General features: G+C 42.4%; 1 protein-coding gene across 17 annotated transcripts in view; it reads left to right on the plus strand.

Annotated features, from left to right (window-relative positions):
* Nucleotides 1–25,512, plus strand: part of EML1 (EMAP like 1) — a 120,050-nt gene that overhangs the window by 27,286 nt on the left and 67,252 nt on the right. For 8 of the 17 annotated variants that reach the window (XM_025151233.3, XM_025151234.3, XM_025151236.3 and 5 more), the window contains exon 1: nucleotides 11,337–11,547. The exons of 8 other annotated variants lie outside the window; for them this stretch is intronic. In XM_025151233.3, the coding sequence (XP_025007001.1) occupies nucleotides 11,481–11,547 (67 nt within the window). In that variant the 5' untranslated portion in view covers nucleotides 11,337–11,480. Of the gene's footprint in view, nucleotides 1–11,336; nucleotides 11,548–11,613; nucleotides 11,779–25,512 lie in introns of those variants that run through there. One more of the 17 variants, XM_040701248.2, reaches the window with a different exon arrangement.

Raw genomic sequence — 25,512 nt, forward strand, 5'->3', positions numbered from 1 at the left:
CAAGGCAGCACCAAGTAGATCCCATCGAACAGGGCAGGTATTTGTCTAACATGTTCTTAAAGACTTTCCATGGTTATTCTGTAACTTTCCTAGGCAACTTGTTCTGGTGCTCTGCTGCCCTTACAAGAGGGAGGGTTGTTGTTTTTGCTGATGTCTAATCTGAATAAGAAACCTTCTTGCTACAATTTAAACCCCACTTAAACTTGTTCTAACTACCTTGGCTTTTTCTTTCTGATACAATTTGTGCTCAGGGAATTGTATCACACCCTTTCCCACCTCCATTCTGGCTGTGACAACCCTAAATTTAGTCAGGCTGCTTATAATATAATTTACTTATAATATGGTATTCAAAACTGATCTCAGTGTTCCAGATAAGATGTTATCAATACTGAGTATGGTGAAAGAATTACACCATACTTCTGATGCGTTATTTATCCATACCACTTTGCTGCTTGCCTTTCCCACTCTGCATAGCATGGCTAACTAAATGTTCAGTTCGTGATCTAACCTTGGTAAAACTATTTCCCAACCAGTTATTACCCACCTTCCAGCAGATAATACCTGTCTAAATGTAGTCTCTTGTGGCAGACCTCAATACCTTTTATCTTGCCTTTACAGACAGTTCCTTCAAGCTGCCAAGAGCTTTTCTTAAATTTTAATCTGCCTATTGACTGGCATACAAGCTGTGACTTGCCCATTTAAGTAAGCCTGTTCTCTACTCCCTTTTTTCTTCACTAAGGAAATGTTATATGTAGTGGGACTACGGACAAACCCATGCAGGGTTGTATTTCATCCCTCCCTCAGCTTTGTGTCATTTCCAAGGTATAATTACCTAAATGGTTTTACACCTGCTAGAACAGGTGTAGCAGGGTCACCAGGGCTGTGCTTCCTCATTTGTTTATGAGAGTTCTAAAAGCCTTGCTGAAGAGAAGTTTTATGGCAACAGCAGCTTTCCCCCCATCCACAACACAATGCGGTCATAGAAAGAGCTAGGCTCATTTGACAAACTTTGTTTTTACAACCGCAGCTGAACCTGCACACTTCCCTGTTACCTCCTATGAACTTGAAAATGCAAAGGCTTAACGTGTTTGTTGAAATGTAGGTTTAATGAAGACTACTTAGAAAAAGTAGTCGTTAATCACTTGTACCTTGGTGTCATGTGGCAGTAGCCGTCCTGCATCCAAGTAATGAGCCAGCATTCTCCTGGCCTTCTTCATAGGCGTTTGTAGCATGATATCTTGTTATCTCACTGTCTCTGCTTCCATTTTATTTGTGTGTTTGTCTTTGATTTTGCTTCAGTGCACTTTTGCCATTCATCCATAATTATCCTGAGCAATCTGATTACTTTCCACATAGTGGCCAGGTCTGAAGGGGGCTTTTATGTAGCTATGGGCTTTATTACTCCTTTTTTACTACATTTCCTCTCCTTCCCCTGCACTGGGATAATGCGAGTTTTCAAGCTCCAAGGGAAAACATGCAGAGATGGAAAAACTCTGGGTTTGAAGCATCATATGCCATCTTTCCTAGCTTCACATGGGAAGAAATCATAGTTGAATGAGAAAACAAAAACTATTCATCTGACAAAAGGAAAAAGTTCAAAATGCTAAACTATATCTAGGCTCTCCTCTAATTCTATTGTATGAATTGGATGCAACTCAAAGCGCATGGTCCATGGAGAACACAAGCAAGAGATAAAAGGACATTTTTCCTGCGGTCCCGATCTGCTCAGCAGAATTAAATGTAAACAGATATTTAACTCTGCTTTTAGTCTCTAATTGCACAATTTTCCACAAATGCACATCTACAACTGTTGAGGATCGTTAGTCATTTGTATTCTTTTCCAGCATAAAGTATTTACTTCTTATTCTTGGATGGTCACCAAATGGCATTTATAACAGTGATGCTGGCAAAATATCCTTTTGCAGAGTATTTTCAGGTTTTCTTCAGAACAGCTTATGGAAATGAATGCTGTGAACTTCCTTTAAGTGAATTATCCTCTTAATTGGTCAGGTGAAGCTAAATGGCACCAGGATTCTTTCCTGCCAAATTGATAATATGTAACTGCTGATGTCTTGAAATAAATGATATCATGGAGGAATGGGGAGATGTTCCAGAAATGTGAATCTGGCCATTCTGGATCCTGATTTCCACCTTCACCGAAAGACTGTTTAGTTGAATGAGGTATCTGATGAGCATTAAACAATGGGTTAGATTATTTGGAATTATTTCTCTAGATAGCATCATAAAGCTGTATAGGCTTTATATAGCTTTTATTAGAAAAAAGTTAGGAAAAGTCACGAGCTCAAAACTTCAGCTGAAGTTTAGTGCTCTGCAAGGCTGCAGTAGCTGCAGGCTGGGCCCCTTCTACCTGTGCTTTGGACTGGGTGGGCACACTCACCTCTACTTGGGGATACTCATCTGAAGCAGTGCTTTTGGGGAAAAAAGCAAAATTCATTGTCACAAGATTCCTCGGACGACTGTAAAACGTATCATGAGCTGTTTATGGCCTGAATACTCACTAAGCAGCTCCTCATGTGCAGAAGAGCTGTGTAAAAGGATGAATGTAAGGAGCAGGCAGTGAGCGCGGCATGCCGGGGCTGTGTTGTGATGTGCAGAGAGAGGTCCCAGCTTGGCAGCCCCATGGTCACGCAGCGTCCCTTGGCAGCTGCCAGCCCTCTGCCAGCCAGTGCACACTGCAGGGGTTTTGTGTTCTTCATTCTTTCATTCATGGCTGCATCTGCTTGTGTAATTTATGGAGCACAATACATATTTTTCTTCTGAGAGTCATTCTGTTCTTTATTCCAGTATTTATTCTGTCAGAGAGTGGTGGGAGAAGGAGGGGTTGTCGGGCATCAAAGAGTTGAAAAGAACTTGTCTTCCTGCTCTTTTTCCCTTGAATTATGACTGCAGTAATGACAAAATCCTTTTAGCTTCTCTCCTTTCCTTTAACCATAGCTGTGATTTTCTCTCACTCCCTTGAAAGTTTGAGAGAGAAACATCAGGTGGTGAACTACTTAAGAATTAAAATGCTGCATCAGGAAGTGTTTTTAAAGTTAGTAAATTCTGTATGAAACAAATGACAGATTGTTCCCTACGCTGCAGTGCCGGCAGCCAGGCACAGGGCCGGGGCAGCTTTTCAGGGCTTCACTTGGGCAGTCACCACTGCCCCCCATTCTTTCTGTTCCCCACCCTCCAGATGCCATAACCAAGAGCAGAATGACACGCATGGCTTCCCCAGGCAGATCAGCAATCCTACATCTTGCACTGCCTCACAGAGGATCTGAAGAACAGCCGCATTCTTTCCTCAAAAGACAAACACTTCATGACTGCGTGAGCCTGATCCCTTAATTCAAACCTCTATGCCTGCTCATGTTCCTGGACAACCTACTGAGATCTTCTTTGCTCCAATCACTGGTTTCATTTTATCTCATTTGTATATTCTGTATCAAAAGAAGATGAAAAGTGGAATTTCAAAGTTTCTGGTTGTGCTGTCTGTGAACCCATAGGAAGAAATCACTCTAAAAAAACACATGTAACACAAGATTGCTTTGATTGCATTGCAGGCCTTGCAGTGATTGCTCAGGCCAGAACAGAAAAGTTTCTTCCAAGCCAAGTTCTGCTCCAAAGTACATTTAAAAAGTTTAATTCCAAACAAAACTACAGTTACCCACAAAAACAAAAGTTACATCCCATGCTGGATGTTAGCGTAAAGCGATGCTGAAAACAGCAGGAAAGGATTGTTCCCTATTGCTTTTTTCTCAAGCCAGCCAAGTTTATACTAGCTGATGATTTAACTGCTTTCTTCCATCCCTAGGTTGTGCTGAGGGATCTTGTAACGGGAAAGCAGAAATGGGCTGAGGCAGCAATAGCACTGTAGGGACGTAAGGTTTCAAAGTAGGTGGTCCTGGGCTTTGGTAGATACTGAAGGAATCTGGGAGCACAGTGGGCTGAGTTTTCCACATATCCTTCATGGGCCATCTTCTCTAGCAGTGCCTCTCTCCTCTGCCAGCTCAGGAAAAGCTGAAGGAGATGGAACCAGGAGCCTTGCTGCTGTGCTGTGCAGAGCTAACCCATGTTGCATGAACAGGGCACTGCCTGCTCCCTCTGCCTCTTTGTGTGTAGTTAATATTGCGTTTGATGAAAGATACTGGAGATGCATAAGCAAAACTTTAAGCAAGATTGATTGAGGTGGTACATGGGCAAGGGTGATGGCAGGAGCGAAGATCACAGGTAAACCCTTTTACTCTCAATGATTCGTTTACCAGTGCAAATTAGCTTTTCCAACAGATTCCCAGTAAAAGGCAAGTATAAGATAAAATCAGTAAGGGAAATGCAGCAGTTCTACTGGCTGTCTCTCAGAAGACACTTGCCTCCATTCATTCTTCACAGATCCCAGGGAACTTTAGAATGTCCTGTCTGGGCACATTTCCAGTAACATAAATTATCAATTTTAGCTCTTATTGCAAATATAAAAAATGACATGAATGAGATTGGTGAGCCCTTTATAACATTAGCACGTTGAAGTGATGTGATACTTCATCTTATACATACATTTTTATGTGTGCTTTATTATTTACATGGCTGACAGTAAATTTTCCTAATAAGCATCAGTTCCTACAATGCCTTAATTGTGCTGGATCCTGAATCAGTGAATAATGACAAAGGAGGGTTTGAAATTATGAACACTCAGTCTGATAAGTCACAAGTTAAAGCAATCTTCCCTGACTGAGGAATGAGCTCAATAGTGCTGCAATACATTCTCTATGCCAGAATGCTATAGGTATATGTTTGCAGACAAAGTCTTTTCTCTTAGAATGTACTCAGCCAATATCTTTTGCTCCTTCCTGTTTTCTACTTCTGCCTTTTATACCTTCTTACAAATTCTCACTATCGAGTTCAAATTCTCATTCTAAAAACACAACAGATTGAGTATTTTAGTACCACTTTGTTAAAAAGAGATAAGTTGTGTACATCTTAAAAGATCTATTTACCATGTTTAATTTTTTCCTTTTTTTTTTTTCTTTTTTTCTTTTAATACATCTATTAACCTCTAGTCTTGTTCTTCTGTCAGACAATTCAGAAGGCATTAATTTCTATGGCTATGGCTTTGTATAAACCAGATTTTATATTGCAACAAAATATGATTTAAGTAAATGAGTAAGATAGGCCTCTGGGTTATTTATTGTCACTGTGACCTCAGCCATGTGCAGGAGGAGTGTCTACGCTGTGCTAGACACAAAAGAATTCCTTTTTGACATTTGCTGGGAGCCTTTCTGAATACTGCAATGCCAGGGCACCCTGGGGTTTCACTGGGTGCAGGAAAGCTCCATATGCTGGGAGGGAATTCCCCTGAGAGTGTTGCAGCTGTGTGGGGACAGCCTTCCTGGATCCTTTGTGCTGAGCTGCTCTGGGCCCAACCTGTGTCAAAGCGATTGCACCACAAAGCAGATGAGGTTTCAAAGAGCTGAACTTTCAGCCTCTACTTAGGACTGAAGCCACCTAATGTAGGGCTGCAGAGCTGGGCTGGAACAGAAAAAGAGAAGTAATTTTGAAGAGTGAATGGGTAATTACTTTATGTGCTGCTATCCATCTTGCTCCTTTTCATTTCCATCTCTCAGAGTATTAATATCTCAAAAATGCTGTACTCATCAGCACATATTGCACAGAGGTGGGAATGGAGCCACATTCCTATGCATTTGTAGTGCACATTGCTTCTCATCGGTTCAGTATCACAGTGCTATATCCCTGGTTGTAACAAGTCTGCAGTTGACCATTGCATACATTGAAGTGCACTGAACCCGAGTTGTTACAGGACCTTTTGAAAATAAGGATGTTTCTACTGCAGATACTATGCTTGAAAGCGTTTCATAATGGGCTGCATAAGTAATACCTTCAGTGTTTGCAGGAGGATAGTCTAATGGTTAGTGCACGCAGGTGGTGGTTATTCTGGTTTTATTCAGCCCCTGACTTCCCTGTGTGACTTTGGCTGTGTTGTGTTTTCCCTCTCATTTTCTGAATGTGTAGAATAAAGGCAGTATTTAGTTTACAAGGATGGTGCAAGCCTGAAAGCACCACTGTGTGCTGAGCAGTTCCTTGTCTTTGGATGGGAAGAATCACAGATGTGCAAAGCATTATTCTTTTCATCTTCAAAGTGTTCTTTTCATATTTACAAATTAATTGATTTACAAACCACTATTATTTTGTCTGAGCAGTGTGACTGAGAACGCTCTTATTGGAACTGTGTAATTTTCTCTATAATTAATGTATGTCATTCTGACCAACACGATGTGTACAGACTTACTGTAACACATTTTCATTTGGATAGTAAAACATGCATACCTTTGATGGTTTCAACCCACATTTGTTATATTGTATTTTTAATGTGCTCAGACTGTGCTTATGTAATGGTGATTCTCCCCTTACATCCCATCTTTCCCACATGCAAGAAGTGTGCTTTGTAGTGACATTCATGCAGACCCCCGCTGTGGCTGAAGCAGTGGAGTCCTGCTATTCAGATGAGCGATTATTCCAGCAGCTGAAGTGTTTTCATAAAGGGGACCGGGAGGCAAGTCTGCCGGAGAGCAGTAGGAAAGGAAATCCTTATTTGAGCCTATGATAGGACCCTGACAGCGAGACCCACTCTAATACCTGGAGATAGTCTGCTGGCGAGGAAAAAGCTCTTCTGAAGAATGAAGGCAATTTATTCACCTCACAAAATTGTCTTGAAAAACAAAACAAAGCAAAAAAAAAAATAGAGAAACAAACTTCTTACTCTGTGCTGCTGCGCACTGAAGAAGAAAGGCAAAACTAGAAAAAAAAAAAAAACCACCTAAGTGAGGATTTAGGCAGACTGCAGGCAGCTAATTCCAGAATATAAAGAAAGAAAGAAAGGGTCAGACTCTTTAGCAGGGTCTGCTTCGATAGGACAAAGGAAAATGGTTTCAAACTAGAAGAAGGGAGATTTAGATTGGATATAAGATTTTTGCAATAAGGGCAGTGAGGCACTGGAGCAAACTGCCAGAGAGGTGATGGATGCCTTCGTCCCTGGGGACACCCAAGGTCAGGCTGGACGGGGCTCTGAGCACCTGATGGAGCTGTAGGTGTCCCTGTTCATTGCAGGGGGGTTGGACTAGATGGCTTTTAAGCATCCCTTCCAACTCAAACAATCCTACAATTCTATGAACTTAACCCCAGAGCCCTCTGCTATGTGTCCACCTCATCCAAGAGTGCCACAGCCCTGGAGCTCACTCTCCCTCCCTTCACAGGCTCCCATACTGTACTGCTATTCCTGCAGTGTACTTCAAAATTCAGGCAAGCACCATGCCAGTAATATGGGGCCTGTGCTGCTGCATTACCTGTATCCCGGGGGATGCACAACTGGGAGAGGATGAACACTATGACTCAAGGAGCCCCCACACTTGCAGTTTGAGGGCTCCCAGGCTAGAGCAGAGATGGACTGCTACATTAGGTAAGACCGTAGATGGTGAAACAGACACTTGTCTCAAAGTGAAGCAAAATGAATTACAGGACCTACTCACATGGCAGTGAGCATGGCCTAGCAATCAGATAATTTCCAGCAAGCTCAAGGGGCTCATCAGAAGTTAGTCACAGTAAAATAGATGCTATAATTATATCCACTGATAAATTTTAGTGAAACCAGCACATCTGCTGACAGTGCTAGATGCTTTGCATATTGAAGTTTTCTCTGATTACGAAATAGGCTCAGTGTGTGCAGCAGCTGTCCAAACTTTTCTGATCTGTTCTGTGGACATGCATCACAGTGACCTGAAACAAAAACCTTTCATCCCCTGTGCTGAACTGAGCCTTCACCTCTTCTAAATTCTGCAAAGAAGGGCTGGGAGCGCCTAAGCCCATTGGCAGATCTGCACGGCAGGTTTTGCTGTGGAGACCCAAACCCCTGAGTCTGTCCCTCACCAAGTGCCACCTCGTGCCCTGAATATGCTCGCTGAAGGCAGTGGTGTCCTGCACAGATCAAGATGTCAGAGAATGAAAGGTGGCCTGTCAAAGAAATCACCAAACAGCAAAAATATCCTGATGCTGTTGTATGACGGAGCCAAAGAAATGACCTGGAAAGGAAAGTCACTTCAGAAAAGTTCTTTGTTACTGGTCAGATGGAATGTGTTTGTATTCAGCTTTTTTTCTCTCAACGTTCTTGCTAAATGCAGATAGTATAGGGATAAGATTTAGAACCAGTGCTATTATTTTAGTGGACTTCAAAAGGATACTGTAACTCAGTTTTTCTTTGCTTAGTTTTGTCACTGTGACGGAAACAGCCTGCAGTAATGTTACCTGCTACATCATAACAGAATGCTATACAACTCTATCCTGGTGAGAGTTATGAATTGTTACACTTCTGATACGAAAATGCTACGGGATATTTTTCATATTTATTAGTAATGCAAAGAAATAGGGAAAAAAAAAAGGAATGGAAATATATAACATCAAAATTCCTTGATGCCAGCACGTAAATGGAGAGCGTAAGCAAGGTTTCTTTGTCCTAAAATTGGAGCATGACCTCCTGAGAATTCTGCTAAGGATGTATGAAAGCTCTTTTGTTTTCATGAATCAAACAGTTATTTGTGTTACCCCACTCAATACGAACGATACCAAATATAATGTCATACAGAGTTTCTAGCACTGTCAGCAGTAAGATGCACAAATGTACAACAGAACCCCTCAAAATACATCAGTCCCACTGCATTGCTTAGGATGCTACATTCGCATTTATATCGTTTACCTTGGACGTGTACAAATGATTAAAGCTACAGTTCACTGAAGAATAGACTGTAGAAGAAATGTTGTCATTGTTTAGCTCCACCACCAGAATGCCCACTGAAATGTTAGTGAATTCTTCAGCTCCATTGTTCCATTGTTCACGCAGCCAGATATCATTTTTCATTTTGTGCCTCGGAGTGTAATAAGATTGTAAGAGGTCTAACAATCATTGCAATTAAATTGTGTTTTAAATAGTATTTTCCTTTTCCAGCGCTTGCCATCTGAATATAATGGCATCATAACCGCATCTAGAGACCTGAGCTGAGAGCGTTTTCTGTCATATCACTGAGATGATTTTCGGCGTAGTGAGCTGAAAGGCTTCACTGCCGGCTTCACGACACCTCCACAGCTAATTTCAGTAGGCAATCCATTGTGAGGGTCAGGTCTTTCCTCATTCTTCAAGGATGCTGTGCTCGCATCAGGTTTAGATTGTATTTTCTAAGTGAATTTTAATTTGCTCTTTCTGAAGTGGAGCTGTATTGTCCCTTTTTGTTCTTTCCTATGCAGCAAAACACACTGTAAATGTTACCGAGTGTTTACTTCCCTAAGTTCTGTAACACTCTCATTGACGTCACTTTTTGCTACAGGTGTAGTCCTTCTGGATATCCTTTTCCATTTGATTCACCTGGTGCTGCGATTGCTACAGAACTATACAGAAACCATTTGACGTTAAAATCACGCACTGCAGTACAGATTTCATAGATTTATTTTCCAAAATGTGCACATGTTAAGGAGGTATGGATAAAGCTAACATTGACAGCTCCTGGAGAGCATCCTACTTGCATTGAAACTATCTCTAGCAAGTGGAAAATTAGTGTGTTAGAACACACCTCAGCCTCAGAATGAGGAACTTATCACAGTAATGATGCTTTAAAATGAACTTCTGAACTCAAATTGGTACTAAGCTCCATGAGCTCCACTTCTCTAGTACAGTACCTTACCTGGAAAATAAATCCCATGCATACGTACGTATTTGTGTGTGTATTCTTTTAGAAAAAGGTGATATTCTGGAAAAGTTTGATAGATTAGGCCTAAGAAAGCCATGAGAAAACCTAAGGGACCTTTGTCAATTTTAAAGATGAGAAAGAATTAGAGCTGATTTTCAACATTTAAACATGAAGTATTTCTGAAGTTGTTTTCATTTTTATTATATTTTATTTTTAACTGAACAACTACAGATTTCCTTTCTTTTATAGCCTGCAGCTATAAAACACGGTGGTTTCTGTCAGACACAAGCACCATCATGCTGGTTTGGAGATCTCTTCAGTTCTACCAATATTGGCAATGGCAATTCAGAAGGGAGCACTTTTCACCCCGCTTTAATATGGAACTGATATCCCAGCCTAATTTTATGGCATATTTTTGTGTTAGCACTACTATGGCTCAGTGGTTGGTGCAAAGACTCGTATATACAGAACTCAGGCCTGTAACTGGATCTGCATGATGGAACTGTCATGCAAAAAAGCCCTTAAAGGACTGAGACATAAAGGCATGCTTTAAGTGTTCTGGCATTTTTCAAGAGGAAAGGTGCTACAGAAATGCAGCGCGTAATTTTTGTCATGTCTGCAGAGGAGCTTGAAATAAAAATGGCTTTTGATCACTGAAAGTGTCAGCATTTCTAGCATAGAAACTGAAGCCAACTTTTATACGGCCTAATAGTAATAGGACAAGGGGGAATTGCTTTAAGCTACGGGAGGGGAAATTTAGGTTAGATGTTAGTAAGAAACTCTTTACTCAGAGGGCAGTGAGGCACCCCTGCCCAGAGTGCTGTGGGTGCCCCATCCCTGGAGGTGCCCAAGGCATGGCTTGATGGAGCCATGGGCAGCCTGAGCTGGTGGGGACAGCCAGCCCACAGCATTGGGTTGGGACTGGGTGCACTTTGAGATCCAGCACATATCTTCACCTTGTTAGCGTAAGAGAACGTCAGTCACAGTACTACGGTGACAGCTCTGTCCTACATCCAGAGGAGCTGCCTGTGAAACGAAGAGGCTGCAGGGCCAGTTCTGCACGGTGGTTGCTCCAGGGGAAGCAAGGGGAGCTGTTAAGCTGGCGGAAGGGGGATGCTGAGGCAGCACCCAGCAGACAGGCTGCCCCAGTCCTACCGCCAAACTCCTGCCAAACGCATTCTGACTTCGAACTCTCCACATCCCAAACTTCGCCCTCTTCCCGCTGGCTTCAGCTTCCGGATCGCTTCGGGGCATCTTCCCAGGGATCTCCCGACCACGGGCGTGTTTCTCCTCCCCGTTCCCTTCGGGGCACTACTCGGCAGGTCTCACCCCGAGGAGCCCAGCCTTCGGGCGGGCTGCGGGCGGCTGCCGAGGAGAAGCGGCCGCAAGACGCCGCTCTCCGCTCGGCTTTCTCCCCTCGTTCTCCTTCACCGGGCGCCTTCCCGCGAGATCCCGCCGGCCGCCCTCTGACGGCGGAGGGGAGATCCCGAGCCGCGTCGGCTCCGGCCGCTCAGCACCCGCCAGCGGGGAGCGCCCCGCCCCGCCCCGCCCCGCGGCCGCCCCCTCCCGCAGCCCCGGCGCGGCCGCCGCCCCATCCGCGGCGGAGTGAATGGGTTGCCATGGCAACTGAGTGAGGCAGGCAGCAGGCCGCCGCGGCCCCCGCCGCCTCCGCTCCTCAGTGCGCGGACGAGGCAGCCGCCGGGACGGGCGAGGGGAGGCCGGCAGCGCGGCGGCAGGATGGAGGACGGCTTCTCCAGCTACAGCAGCCTTTACGACACCTCCTCGCTGCTCCAGTTCTGCAACGGTGAGGACGAGGCGGCCGCGGGGAGCGGCGAGGTGCCGGCGTCCCGGCGGGGCGGGGGCGGAGGCTGAGGCCGGCGGCGGGGAGAGGGCCTGCAGGCAGGCCTGTCCGCACGGCCCCGGTGCGCCGCGGAGAGAGCGGGAGGGAGGAAACTTCGCCCTCAGCCTCCCCGTTACGCAGCTCCGGAGCCGCAGGGAACTTCTGCACCTGGCCCGTAGGAATTCGCGTACATGAGTGCGTGCGTGGATGTGTGTGCGTGCATCCGCTTCGAGCGCTGAGCTGCCGGCACGAGTCGTCACCCACCGCCGCGCGGCTCTGCGGACTGCGTCCGCCCAGAGGACGCCCCGCGTGTGTGACCGTGCTGTGTCACGCAGCGCGGTGTGAGCCATGCGTGTGGCACGCAGCGTCCCGCCGGCCTGGGCAGGTGGCCCTGGGCTCCGTGAGCTGAGGCTGACTGCAGCCTTCCGAGCTGTGCTGGGGCAGCTGATCTGCTGTCACCTGGCTCTCCTCATTTTCTTTTCACTTCTTTTAGGATTTTAACGTTAATTTCAGTTACAGGCTACCTGGTGTGATGCCTGTGGTGACCTGGAAGGCAAGCTGTTTGGCCCGCGGTGACAGCTTGTGCAAAAGCCAGAAGGAAGTGAGGAATTTGTTGGTATTATCAGAGGAAATATTTGTGAGGCTGGCCTGTGTAGCGCCGGGGATTATGTAGCTGGCTGGTGGTTGCTGTTATTGGGTGAAAATATATCGGTGAACGCTGCTGAGAGTTGCTCCTGGAAAACTTAAGAATGAAAATCGCGTATTTAGAGCTCAGTTACTGCTTTTCAGCAGCAAAACAAGGAGCTTTCCTAATCTCAAATTTCAGTCAAACCTGCCGTGTGAATCTCTAGTTCCTCCAGGTTTTAGCAGTGCTCTGGCTTTCAGCTATCTGAGCAGCTGGAGCCAGGTTAGTATTAAATCGCGTTATGCCAACAACTGCATCAAACAGCTTGCCTGCCTCTTCTCCTATCTGCATTTTTTTTCCACATCTCGCAGGATTCTTTTTGTGGCGTGCTGCACGACAGGGGTAGGATTACAGAAGGCAGTAATACGTGTGGACCTTGGTGTTGTGGGACTAATTTCTCAGAATGTGAAGAATTGAGCTATGCATTGTGTGGGGCTGCTGTATTCTCTGAGCTCTTCCAGAGGGAAAACCATGACTGTGTACGGGGGCTGTGTGCTAATAACAGATGCCTATTTTGCCTAAACTTAGTAAATATTTCATTGCAAGTATTTTTTAACAAGAAAATATGCATCACATTGATTCATTTCAAACTTCATACTCTAATCCATTTGTAAGCAAGCTGGCTTCCTACCAAAATCCCTGGGCTCTGCTGTATTCATGGTAGTAGCATACATGTGGGAACAGTAGGAGTAACAGCATTTTCTGAGCAGTTTGAATAAGCGGAGTATCTTATTTCTGAGAACTCCCACTTTTGATTCTGTAACTCTGAGCACAGAGTACATGTGATGAAAATAAGCCATATATATTTATGCTGCATTTAGGTTTGAAAATCTTAGTTAATCCTTAAGTTTTATCCTCTAGAATGAGTTACTGGAGAGATTATTTGCCTGCTTGTCATGTAATTGTAAATGCAGAGCTCAGGAAAGTGTTGTTAACTTGAATTATTCCGTGTTTATAAAAGAAAGTGAATCGAAGCCTTTCCTTTAATGAGTTAACATTCAATGCGACTTCATTATACGAGATGAAGCAGAACAGGAGAATGAGGTCTTTGAATAGCGCCTTGAGATGATCAGATATTTCATACAGACACACATGACCCATCAGGGAAAAAAAAATGCAGATGGGGAATACCAGTGAAGGCTTTAGGGTTGAAAGAGGGAAAGAAAACTGCTTTGGAAGGAAGCGAAAAGCTCTTTCAAGTGTAAGGAGTGCTGTGAAAGATGACGTGGGGCTGTGAGTGGGGCAGAAATAAAGAAGAATCAAACAGTGTGAGCAGGTGAAAGGCATCTGAAGAAAAATATGATTTTGGTGTAGGGCAAAGCAAAATAAAGCAATGGTTGGTAAGCACTTGATTTGGCCGTCTTTGTAGGTTGAGAGGTTTGCCCTTCTGAAGAGAGGAAAAAAGGATTAATTCTAGATTTACAAGTTGTAGTGGAAGTGTTAAGTCGCAGCCTGAAACAGTGATTGAGCACCTGGTGGGAAGGCAGGGCCAACTCAGGGGAGCTCAGGTGCATGCAGTGTACCTGAGTGGCCGGAAGGGGTGGAGCCAGGATCCACCCCTTCCCAGACCTCATTTAAGGTTTGGCAGTGGGGGTGAGGGCATCTCTTGCTGGAGATCCCTTCCTAGCTGAGGCCTTCCAAAGGTAAGCAGCTCTTTTCCTTCATTTCTCAATCTGTGGCTGCTGCATTTGGGCTTGTTTTCATTTGCTGTAGCCAAGGACTTTGCCATGCTGATATCATCGTCCCTTTATAGCATTACACAAGTACAGACATAATGGGAATTCCTGATTGTCTGGATGTGAAGAAACAAGAGACTGTCTGTGTGAAAAGATCAAGGTACAAAGCCAGTGTTCCCGTAAGAATAGTGCAGACAACCTGTGGGCAGCACAGATGGCCTGGGCAGTGGGAACATCTCCACTTGGCATGAGGACGGCTGCATCTTCTCCGGTGTCCCGGTTCTCTCCCTGCTAGGGACAGCTGGTGGCTGCTGAGGGTATGCAGAAGCCTCCCTGCAAAGGAAGGGAGGAGTGCAGTGCTGGGAGGTTGTGATGGGGTAAGGGAAACAGGGTCTTGGTTGTTGGAGGGCCTGATCAGAGAGGGAAGGGGTAATGGGAGTGCACATTGGCAAGTTTACCCTGAGCCTTCCTTTTTCTCTAGAGACGGCTCTGGGTTCAGGTGAAGGATTTTCTTTTTTAATACTATACACACCTGGTCCATGTGATTGTGTAGTAATGTGTTTTTGTAGCTTACAAAGTGTACGAATACTGTAAATGAAGAAAGACAGGAGAGAAGAAAGAGGCAAAGAAAATGTGTTCATTTGGAGCTGCGTGTCTAAAATCTAGGACAAATATTTAGCACAGCTAGTTCAAAGACACCTACTTCCTTCAGTGCTTTTACAGAGCAGTGGGATAGAGTTGGCATTTCAGAACCACTATGTTAATGGATTCAGATGTCAGTCGGAGATGGCATCAAAGCAAGAAATATGAACTTGCAACGTGTTTTTTAATCAGGTTATTTCATTCTACTTCCCTTAGTTGTAGACCCAGAGGAAACAGTATTTGCCTACCTTACCAATACTTATCATTACTAACTAGAAGTCTCCCTGTGTGTTTTCAGAAGACAAGCTCTTCAGGGCAAAATATTTTGCTAGATGGTATGCCTATTCTGTTTATTTTTTTTAAACCAAAGATGCTACGATAACTTGTTAGTGCCTGTCTAAGAATGGTTCTCAACTCACATCTTGCTTTCTAGGTAATGAGTGCTTGGTTTATTTTGCATCACATAAATGATAATAAATAAATAATCCAAGTGAAGTTTGGGTGATTAACTGTGCCGGGTTATGGATACACTGTCTGATGTAGCTTTCATGTAGCTTTTAGATTGAAAGTTTGTTCACAGTCAACCAATATTTTACTAAAGTATTCCTTACTCTGAAGAGTAGAGTACTGGTAGGGTAGTCTAATGTCCAGCTTTTTACTAGCTGTGTGAGAAGTGATAAAGAGAACCACACTGAGGATAAAATCCTGCAGAACAAGGCACATAATGGAGTTATGTACGGTGCTTATCTTGCCTCCTTATCACTCTTGCAGCTCAGAAATTCACCTGTAGTGATTATGAGCATGTTGGGCACACAGGTGGGATTTGGGCAGTGGTTTCTGGATCCTCTGGCCACAATTCCCTCTACAGTCGTAGCTGCAAGTATGGTCTAAGAGATGTGGCCTGCACTACGCTGGTAGCTGTGGGCATTGTATTTGGGGGGTCAAATATAAAAGGTAAAGTTTGTGCTTCCTGTGTTCTGCAAGATGCCTCTGTGAACTTTGAGAGGGAAGTGAGAATTTATCCTTGGTTCATTTACAACTCATAGTATCTTTCTAGTATTTTCTTGTATTCCCCACTTGGCCAGTGGGGAAACAGTAGCAGTCAAATGGTCACTTCTGCAAACACAGGTTTCTGCTCAACAGAAATGTCAAATTGAGAGTATTTGGGAAAAACAGTAAAGAAATGTAAGACAAATTCTTTCTAAATGGAATTGATTTATTTGCAAAGTATTCTATAATGTTAATTACTTCTTTTAAAGTGCTTACCATGAAAATGCTTAGTACAGTCATTAGAAAAATGTAGATTTCATGGGAATTTTGAAGTGATTTTAACTGTATCAATATCTATTTTAAGAAGTCTATCAAATAAACCCTGAACTTATAAAAGTAGCACCTTCCAGAGCTGTTGCATCATGTTATTAAGGTTTTTGCTAGGTAATAGTTCTGACAACTGTCAGTTGCTTTCCCCTCCCATTCCCCCAAAGTTATGATGAGTAGATTGTGTGACTCTGTTCGTGTTCTTGGTGTTGGTTGGTTTATTTCCAAGTTATCTGAAAATTATCTGCAGCTCTCCCCAAATAAATTGAATATATGTATGTATTCTCTCTGACCCATTTGTCTACAGGTGTAGGGATGCCCTCATGGTGAGGAAATGAACTCCACAAACAGGAAACCTCTATGGATAATATTATTCTGGCAGTTTTCTTTGACATTTGACTCCTGCACTTCCTCTCCCTGACTTTCCAAACTACATCCAGTTACTCTTTTCCTACAGCTGGACCTAAATTGCGCAGCAGCATGTGGATTAGGGCATCAACAATGCTAATCAGAGTCTTTTAGTTTTCAGGTCACTAGTTCAAAGCCATCAAGGCTAGGAGGGGTTGTAATTTGTTTCACTGTCACCACTTTTAGGAATAATGCTAAGAGAAAATGGATTTAATTTGTCTCCTTGGACAAATTAATGTACTGCATGTACAAAAGGATGTTGGTAACATGTTCAAAGTGGTGCTGCAAACATGTTAATCACTTTGCTCATATTTATTTATTTTGTTTCTCAATAGCAAATAACATGTTGAGGGAGGAGGGCATACCAGGCTTTCTTGTATTTAATCTCTAGACCTGTTCTCTGCAGGATGGTGGCATGTTTTGGACCCGTGGAGATAACCTGCATGAAGCTTCTGTCATATTCGTAGGACAGTAGAAGACTTTATTAACAAGAAATGCTTGGAGAACACTTTTCCTATTGTCACAATTTCTTCTGGCTTTAATGGTTGGACCCTTAAATGTATTGCAGGATTGGACTTTGTTAAATATTTGCTTCATGTTTCAAACTGTACAGCACATAAGATGAGTTTCTATCAAGCTGCTCCTAGAGCTTGCGTCTATTCTGAAACTGGGGAGAAGGGTGGCACACAGAAACACATGTGTTGTGTGTCTAGTAATTGAATGCAAAATGAACCATTCACTATGAAATAAAAATAACTTGCTGTAATGGATACTTTCACAATATATATTGTTAGACTACTAAAGCTCAAGCTCTTATTATTAAGATGCTATATAAGTAAAATGAATTTGTTGCTCTATAATTAGCTATGTATTTCCAAATAATGAATTACTAAAAGCTCTTTTTCGTCATGAATAGTGTTAATTGTAGTTACTAAAATCAGCAGGAGGGAGGAAGGGTGGCTTTTTAATTTTTTAAAATAAGCTTTTTAAAACAAATGAAAATATAGAGCAGCCATGAGAGAGTCTTACTGTGTTAGTCTAACCTCAATAGAGAATCTGTGTCAGTGTTAGCAGGATGGGGAGAAACTGAGTATCAAGTATTTTTTCATGAATAAAACAACATAGAGAATTGTAAATTAAAGCATTGGGCTCTCAGCAGAAAAACATGCATTATCTGATCTTCGAGCTTTTTAAAAAATTTAATACTACTTTACAGAACTGAAGTGTGTATTTTAAGTTCTAATTAAGAATACGAGAACTCAAATTCTTTTATTGAAGCTTAAACCACGTGCAAACAATTGAAATAAGGATTAAAATTATATTAGAAGTACATTATTGAAAAGTGAATACATGAGGAGGAAGAGAATGAGTGCTCCAGTCAGTGACATACATTTTAATAGGCTTTATTCTGACTTCTGTTTTTCCTTTCCTTGGAAATTCAAGCTGAAAATGTTAAAGTTTGATGCTGAGGCTCTTTGGTCAGGAGAAGTTTTGCTAAGCTGTAATGAAGAACCTGTCATTTGATAATTAAAATCATGAGGGAGATGTGAGAGAATAAGTAGGAGTGTTGCATGGAACAGTGTAATGACTGTACTTTTGTGGGGTGTTTGCTGTTTGCAGGTGACACTAATTGGGCAGCCATAAGGTGTTGCAAAAGCTTAGAGGGGGTATGGAGGGGACTGTGTGTGATGCTGCTCTTCCATGGAACAAAATGAATGTTCATTCATTATATAATTAAAATGTGGAAGTAGCTCCCTGAGGTTTTTTAGGGAGATGGGGTGGGATAATGATATGTTAACATGATTTCTCTAAATTAATTCTTTGGAAAGTAATTAAGTAAGATTGTCCACAGTCCATTACTTCCAAAGACTAAAATCTGACATGGTCCATCATTTTCTTGTCTTGCTTCGAAATGACTGCTTGTTGAATAAATATGACATACCCATTTGAAAACCAGTAAGTGAGGCTTCAAACACTGCTTCTAGATGTTGTGGGATATGAAATTACGTTTTTGGATCTTAAATCTGAAATAAATACCTCAGAGTAATAGAACAGTTTGCATTTCTTAACAGCATAGATGCTATATTTGATCGTAAACATGGAAACTTCCTGCAAGCAGAAAAGAACAATTTTTTTTCTGGGTTTGTATATGAAACGTTATTTGAAATCTACTTGTAGACACCTGAGAGTTTGGAGCCCTTTCAGTGCATCAGCTTAAGTGAAGCCATAACGTTTGAAGTTTGTAAGATGCAGAATAGGTGGGCATATTTCAATATGTAAATAGAAAAAATGAATCATTGTTTCAAGCCAATAAAGACAAATTTTTTAATGAAGACTTGGTAAAAGATCTGTATTTCATGAACACTTTGCTGCTGCTTTTTATAACTGTGGTTTAAAAAAAAAAAAAAAGCATAAGACCCAACACAAAACAAGCAGAAATAGCTCTGGGGATGTGCAGCTCCTGCACACCCAGGTGGGGGCGGCTGGGCAGTGGTGCATTGATGTCTGGCATTTCCCTGGAGGTCTGGGAAAGTTTTTGTACCTTGAAGGCAGCAGTGTTAGGAGCAGCTTCCCCCTCCTGGGGGGGGGGAAATCATCCTGAAACCTGAGAAAGATGCTGACAGACCATCAGCTTCATATTTATTATATGCATTCTAGAAACAAATACCATTCTATTGTTCTTTTCCCTGTCCAGCATTTCACAAACCTGTGAGTCTCTAGGAGGAATTCTTCCAGTTCCCAAGTGACAATGCTGTTTGAAATAGCTTGTGGGGTCTGGCAGGTGGGTCTTCCTTTTGACCCTGAAGTGTGTTTTATGTATTATATTGCTTGGTATGGTCCTAAAGATCAGCTTGTGCTGAGTCTGTTGGCCAGGGATGGCTTCTTGGGCATGAGTGAGCTCTGCTGCTAGATGGGTGGTCTGGCCAGCTTGGCTGGGTCACAGGGGGCAATGGGGTCTTTATCTAAACTGTTAAAACCTTACAGGCATTAGCATGTCCTGAGACTCTGGCTGATCTTTATTGGAGTTGGTGACTGCATTTACATGTTAAAGAATATCTGTCTTCTTGCTGTACAACTTTAAAATATAGGCCAAAATAATAGGTCAGTGACAGCCAGAACTTTGCTCAGCTAATGTGAAAAATGAGGCCATCTTTTTTAGGTTCCTAACTGCGAACAGAGAAAATTGAATTGTATTTTAAAATGGAATGTGAGGAGTCTGTGTCCATGGATTATGTGAGGCCTGGATATTAAGCGTATTTAAAATAGCTCAAAGCATAACAAGGTGAACAATGGCTGATGTGTTTTGAGGTGGGAAGTGCAGTGCTGCTGCTGTACAGCACGCAGGAGTTTGGCTGTGGAATTCGATAGGACGGTGGTTTCCAGCTCTGAAAATGCACATGACCAAACTGTAGCGGAGTCTGAGAGCACGAGGATTCTTAGAAATGCTGTCCCTCACAGGAGGAAAATGAAATTACACCGTTTTAATTTAGATAGCTCTCTGTAATGCCATGTGAAAAAATTTGTTGGTTTTTTTCCCCCTTTTTTTGCTAGACAGATTGTGTGTCATCCCTGTGGCAGCTGCTTTTCAGTTTGGAAGTTCGTAATTTCCTCCAGGTTCAGATATTTTAATGAACTAATTAGGGATCCTCTGGGACAAAAGGTTTTATACATACAACTTTTAAGTTAAGCATTTACATGTTTTGTCTGGCTCGAGGCCTTTCGGTACTAAGAATTGAGAAGAGATCTCTTTTAAAAACTTGCTCTTTTTGTGTGCTGTGGCAGATGGGTAGGTGGGGTCAGCCACCAGAGGCATGCAGATAAATCTTTGTGTGAATGCTGTGCTGCAGGACCTGCAGCTGAAGGGCAGAAAACTTTAAAAGAGATATTGTAAGATGCCCTAGCTCTGGTATGCTGTATTTTAGCTCTCTGTCTAAATTAGCTTGAAACGTGTTGCGATAGGAAACAATCTGTAAAGCAAACCCCCTGATGGTGAGGACTTGGTTATCTGTCCTTCTCTGCACTGTGATGCTCAGTGCCAGGACCAGAGGGGCACAAACTGGACCCCAGGATGTTCTGTCTGACCATCAGGCAGCACTTCTATGCTGCAGGTGTCAGAGCACCAGCATTGGCTGCCCAGAGGCTGCGGAGTCTCCTTGGAGATCTTCAAGAACCACCAAGGTATGATCCTGGGCACCTGCTAGCTGCTATTCACTACTGAAAATTAAAGACTCCTGACTGCTTAAATTAAAGACTCTTGACTCCTTTGAGGAAATATTAATGGATAGGGCAGAACTAAAACCAAGGCTTTAAATTTACAGCTGTTCTGCTTCATTGAATGATCTAAGAATGGTCATTTAAAATGCTGTGGGTATGCATGCAGCAGACTCCCTGGCTATTTTATTATTCAATGGCCCAATGTTTCTACTCCTGCTTTAAATAAGATCCAAATGTTAGAGGTTTTTTGAGGGGATGTTTTTTCCTATTTGATTATTTACTGTATGCTGTGTTTTGCTTAGACTTTTTTTAGTGCATTATCTGAAAGAACAGGTGTGTTATCAGCACAAGTTTGGAGGAAGAAAAAAAGTAGTCTTTCAGAACTAATCTTTTAGCTCAGCTATAAATCTGTTATCTGAAATGTATTTCAGTGGTCTTCTATGACCTACGTGATTGGTTTTGGATTCTGAAAGCAGTAAACTGAGACATGGGGTTAAACGTTCAGAGATGAAGTTGAAAAATGTTTGCTGTTGTGTTAAGAAAATGCATAATAACTGAAGTTCATTGCAGTTGGAAAGCATTTATGGTCTCCCAGGACCTATGTGTTTGTTTTTTTTTTTTAATGGAGTTCAGTGGTAAAATGTTGAGGTGAAACTTTAAAACAGTGAACAGAACAGAATGATTTGTTCTCATGTTGTCTCATGAGTTATTTGAGAGATGCCATTCTGTAGCTGTGATTCCTAGGTAGGATGTTGTTGCCAGGACCATAACCTCCTACACGAAGACATAGTCCTGAGTGAATAATAGGCTTGCTTCTAAAATTTGTTTAAACAGGGAGATTAAATACCAGGGCAACCTACCTTTTTCTTTTCCCTCCTTTCTTTCTTTTTTTTTTTTAACCCCGGGGCAAAGCTATATAAAAGAAGAAATGATTCTTTGAATTAAGCTGCTACACTTGGTGAAGTTTATCTGGTTTCTGATGCATATGTGTGTAATAAAATCATTCTAACTACTAAATTTGAAGATGTATTCAGATATATTCAACTTTTTCAATTAAATAATGCAACACAACATAGACTGGGGGGAGACTGTACAAGGCCCATGAAAGATGCTGGGCTCTGCTCTTCAGGTGTTATCTGATGAGAGGGTGTATAAAGGTTGCTCAGGAGTGAAGGTTAACAGGCCAAAGCTGGGGAAGCTGAGTGGTGATGGGATAATACTCAGGAGGCTGAGGTTCCTATTTTCAGGCAACAACACCTCAGGCAGATAAGCTAACATGAGCTGTGATCAAGTGGAAGGTCTTGCTTCCTCTCCTGCTCAGTGTGGTTTTACCCAGTGAACACTTGACAGACTAATTTGTCAGAGTTAATTTAACATGCTAACCCAACAGCAAAATCTGTGCTGTGTTTGTGTGTGGTACTTTGTTTTTGCTTTTGCAGGGTTAGTTTTCTGCCAGGTCAGGGAATTAAATCAGCTTCAGGAGGCAGCAGGAAATAAATTACGGGAATAATGGGTGCTGCAGACTAAATGGGGCTCCTCAACGGGCTCATCTCACATAACTGGACCTGTGTTTTGTCCTCGCAGCTGCTCATCACACCATGTGTTGAATGGCATCAATAAATTAATTCCAGTTACTAAAAGAGATGGGTATCACTTCTACTGTGGCAGATAGAAGTGATACCCTGCCCCCTCCTTCCCTCTTTTAAATCCTGTGCCAGGCCTGGTGGTGGAAGGTGAAGCTGTAAAACCACATGCAAGACAAAACAAGGGAGAGGCAGGCAGCCACTGCAAGACTGTAATAAGGACAAGGCATGATTTATTATTTAATTAAAAGTTTGCGGAGGTGGAAAATTACATGTGGATTGCAAATACAATTTTTTGTTTGGTTACCCACTCAAAGCACGGTGGACTAAGACAATTTCTTTTTTTTACCATTGAGATTCCTGCATTTCAATACGGAATGCTTAGCTTCCATGTTTGCTTTCGTGTGTGTATGTGTGGTTCTGGCTCCTAGAAGATGTGAATCTCAGTATTTTGTAGTTCTTAGGTTGTTTGCGGAATATGGCATCTTAAAAAGTCAAATAGGCCCAGGCACAAAGGTGCACTCAATATTTTTATGCACAGATTTTCATTCTTAATTGCATACTGTGGTTTTTATTCTGTATTTTCTATATATAAATATATATATATATATTCTGTATTTTCTAACTTTAGAAATATATATTCCTTAAAATTTCCTTTTGTACCTTTGCCATAAAAACAAAACAAAAGAATGGATGATCTCTTCTTTATATTGCCTTTCTTCAGAGCATACTGTTTTGGGGGGCACACCAATCAAATTATTCCATAGCTTTGCAGGAAAAAGCATACCATAAAGACAGCGTGAATTGATCAGTAACAAACAATCTGTGCTGCTGCTGCTCTGTTCTCAGAATCAGGTCTGGGTGATTGTAACTGAAGCGTTTCACTTGTTAACAGCAGGCTCAGCAAAGGGGGAAGAGGGAGATCTGCCAGATTTGTGCTTTGAGTCCTTTAAACCAAAATGCTCTTGCGGGATCTACCGGTCATCTTTATTAGTCCTGTGTAGGAAGGGCTGGATTAAGTACCTTGAACTGTTGTGTCTCCTGTTTGTTTACTCTTCTTAGATTCCAGAAGGTTGAAGTAAACCTAAAGAGCAGCTCCAATGATTCTTGCAGGGCTCTGTAGTATTTTTGCAAAGCCCAGAAACCGTGTGCCTGATGCTGGGTCATTAACCTTGGTGGCTGTGACTTGGAAGGTTATGAGAGATTTCTGTGCACGTTGTTCCAGAAGGGCTTAACTTCAGGATTTTTTGTTGTTGTAGTTATTATTTAAAGAAATGTTTAGCCTCAGGGAGGCCTCTAAATCTAAGCCTTTTCCTGCCTCCTGAATTTGGCAGTTGCTTCTCTTGGTTTAAGTCTCTGGGCATGTGCAACATGAGCTTTGAAGTAGCTGCTGCCTCACTGAAGCCTGTTTGGAGGCAGGGAGTTGGGTGAGGCAATTTGTACATTTGTCTGTTGTTTCTTACCAGCACATAGATTTTTAACACAATATACAAGAATAAGTGAAACTGCCTGTTTTTAGTTAAAAAAAAAAAAAACATAGAATTTGAGAATTGCAAAGACTATCTTTTCTGGTTTGATTTTAATTTTGAATTATGATTAAAATCAACAGTGGTGAAAACATATTTTTTTTTTCCCCAGAGTTTTAATAGTTAGCATTAGTATTGGTTAATCCATTTAGGAGGTAGGTGGAATGTGACATTCAAGGAGCAGATATTTTGTCTCTGTCCAGTTCTCTTGCACGATGCCCTGTGGGCCACTGACAAGTTACTAGGAAAGGTGAGGGAAGACACATGGGAAAGCAACTCAAGCCTTTGGATGTTTGTCCATGTGGGTCTACATGTTGTCAGCCAATCTCACACTTAGCGCAGTGAGCAAACATTTGCAAAGTGTGTGGCAGTGTATATCCCAAACAGCAAACGTGGGGGAAAAAAGCATTTCACTTCTCCTAGTGGGGCTCTTCAGATGCTATCTCAGCACTGCAGGTGTTTTATTTCTTAGGAAACATACACAGGTAGGCCACTTTGACTATTCCTAACCTTTCCCAGTCTGACTTCCTTTAAAAAGAGTTGTCTTGAGGAATCGTAGAATCATGGAATGGTTTGTGTTGGGAGGGACCTTTAAGATCATCTAGTTCCAACCCCTGCTATAGACAGGGATACCTCCCTCTAGACCAGATTACTCAATGCCCCATCCAGCCTGGAGGAGTGGATTAAGAGTAGAACGAATATATTGGGGTGAAATAAAACTATTCCAAACGTCGTATATTGGAAGTGCAGGAGGGTGTCACAAAGTTTTTTTTTCTCCTGTTTTGGTGTTTCTAGCTGTGCTGTGGAGCAATTTCCCTGCCAAAGGTTAGCATTTAGTCAGATTACAGGACGTTAAATTTGGTATTATCTAAAATAATGATAATCAAAATTAGTGTTAAGCACTCATTGTATACAAGGGTGTCTGGGCCCACCTGCTGCAGAGACCCAAAAGCAGTGGGTGCTGTCTCACCTTGTAGCCTGGATGCAAATCTGGTGCACCCAGGTGTGCTCTGTGGTGCTGGGACTGCGCATACCCTCTGTGATGCATTTGAGCTGACTGGGGGTCTGCATCAGAGCTGCTTAACAGCCCTTACTGAGCCCTGAGGTGAACAGCAGAAACTGTTTTTGTAAGCCAATGAAACAAAAATGCCTTTGTTTTCCTTAACTCTGTGCATTGAGAAAGATTTATCATTATTGTAACAGTAATTGTAGCTTTCTTAGTAGAAACTTCATTTATTTTATGCGGTAGTGCAAACATTGCTTTTTATTTGCAGTTTATTGTAGTACCTTTTCTTCTGCTACATATTTATTCAGTTTTGCTCAGTATAGAATCATTTGTAATACTGAAACTTTATACCTGTATAATAAACTACAAACATTCTATGCTGGAGATAGGAATTCTGTGCCTCTCCTGACAAATCAGGGGTTTGTATGGCAGAATTGTTCCTCTTTTGTCCAGTTACTGCTGGGAGAAATTGGTTTGTTGGTTGCGTGAGTCCCTGTTACCTGTCCTTTAGTGTCTTGTGTTTGCGAGATGTGTGCCATGCAGAAACGTTTGTTTATTGCTCATCTGAAGGTAACCCAACTTTCATCTTCTCTGAAATAAAGAATGCAAATGATTCTGGTAGCCAGCCCCAAAGGTCTCTGCAACCTCAGTAGCATCTTGCAATTTGCAGCAGTAGAATTCCCACTCCGTGGCTGCAGGAGTGGAAACATGAGGCAGTGTAGTGAGCACGGGCCTTGGAGACTCCTCCTGGGATAGTGTGGTGTACAGTGATGTTGAAGGGCTTCCCTGGGCTTTTTGTAGGCAGAAAGCTCTGGAAACGAGTGTTGATAAAAATGACTGCCTTTTGCAGATAGTTATTTTTCTTCCCCAC

Source organism: Gallus gallus, chromosome 5, assembly GCF_016699485.2.
Source record: "Gallus gallus isolate bGalGal1 chromosome 5, bGalGal1.mat.broiler.GRCg7b, whole genome shotgun sequence".
Taxonomy (NCBI): Eukaryota; Metazoa; Chordata; class Aves; order Galliformes; family Phasianidae; genus Gallus; species Gallus gallus.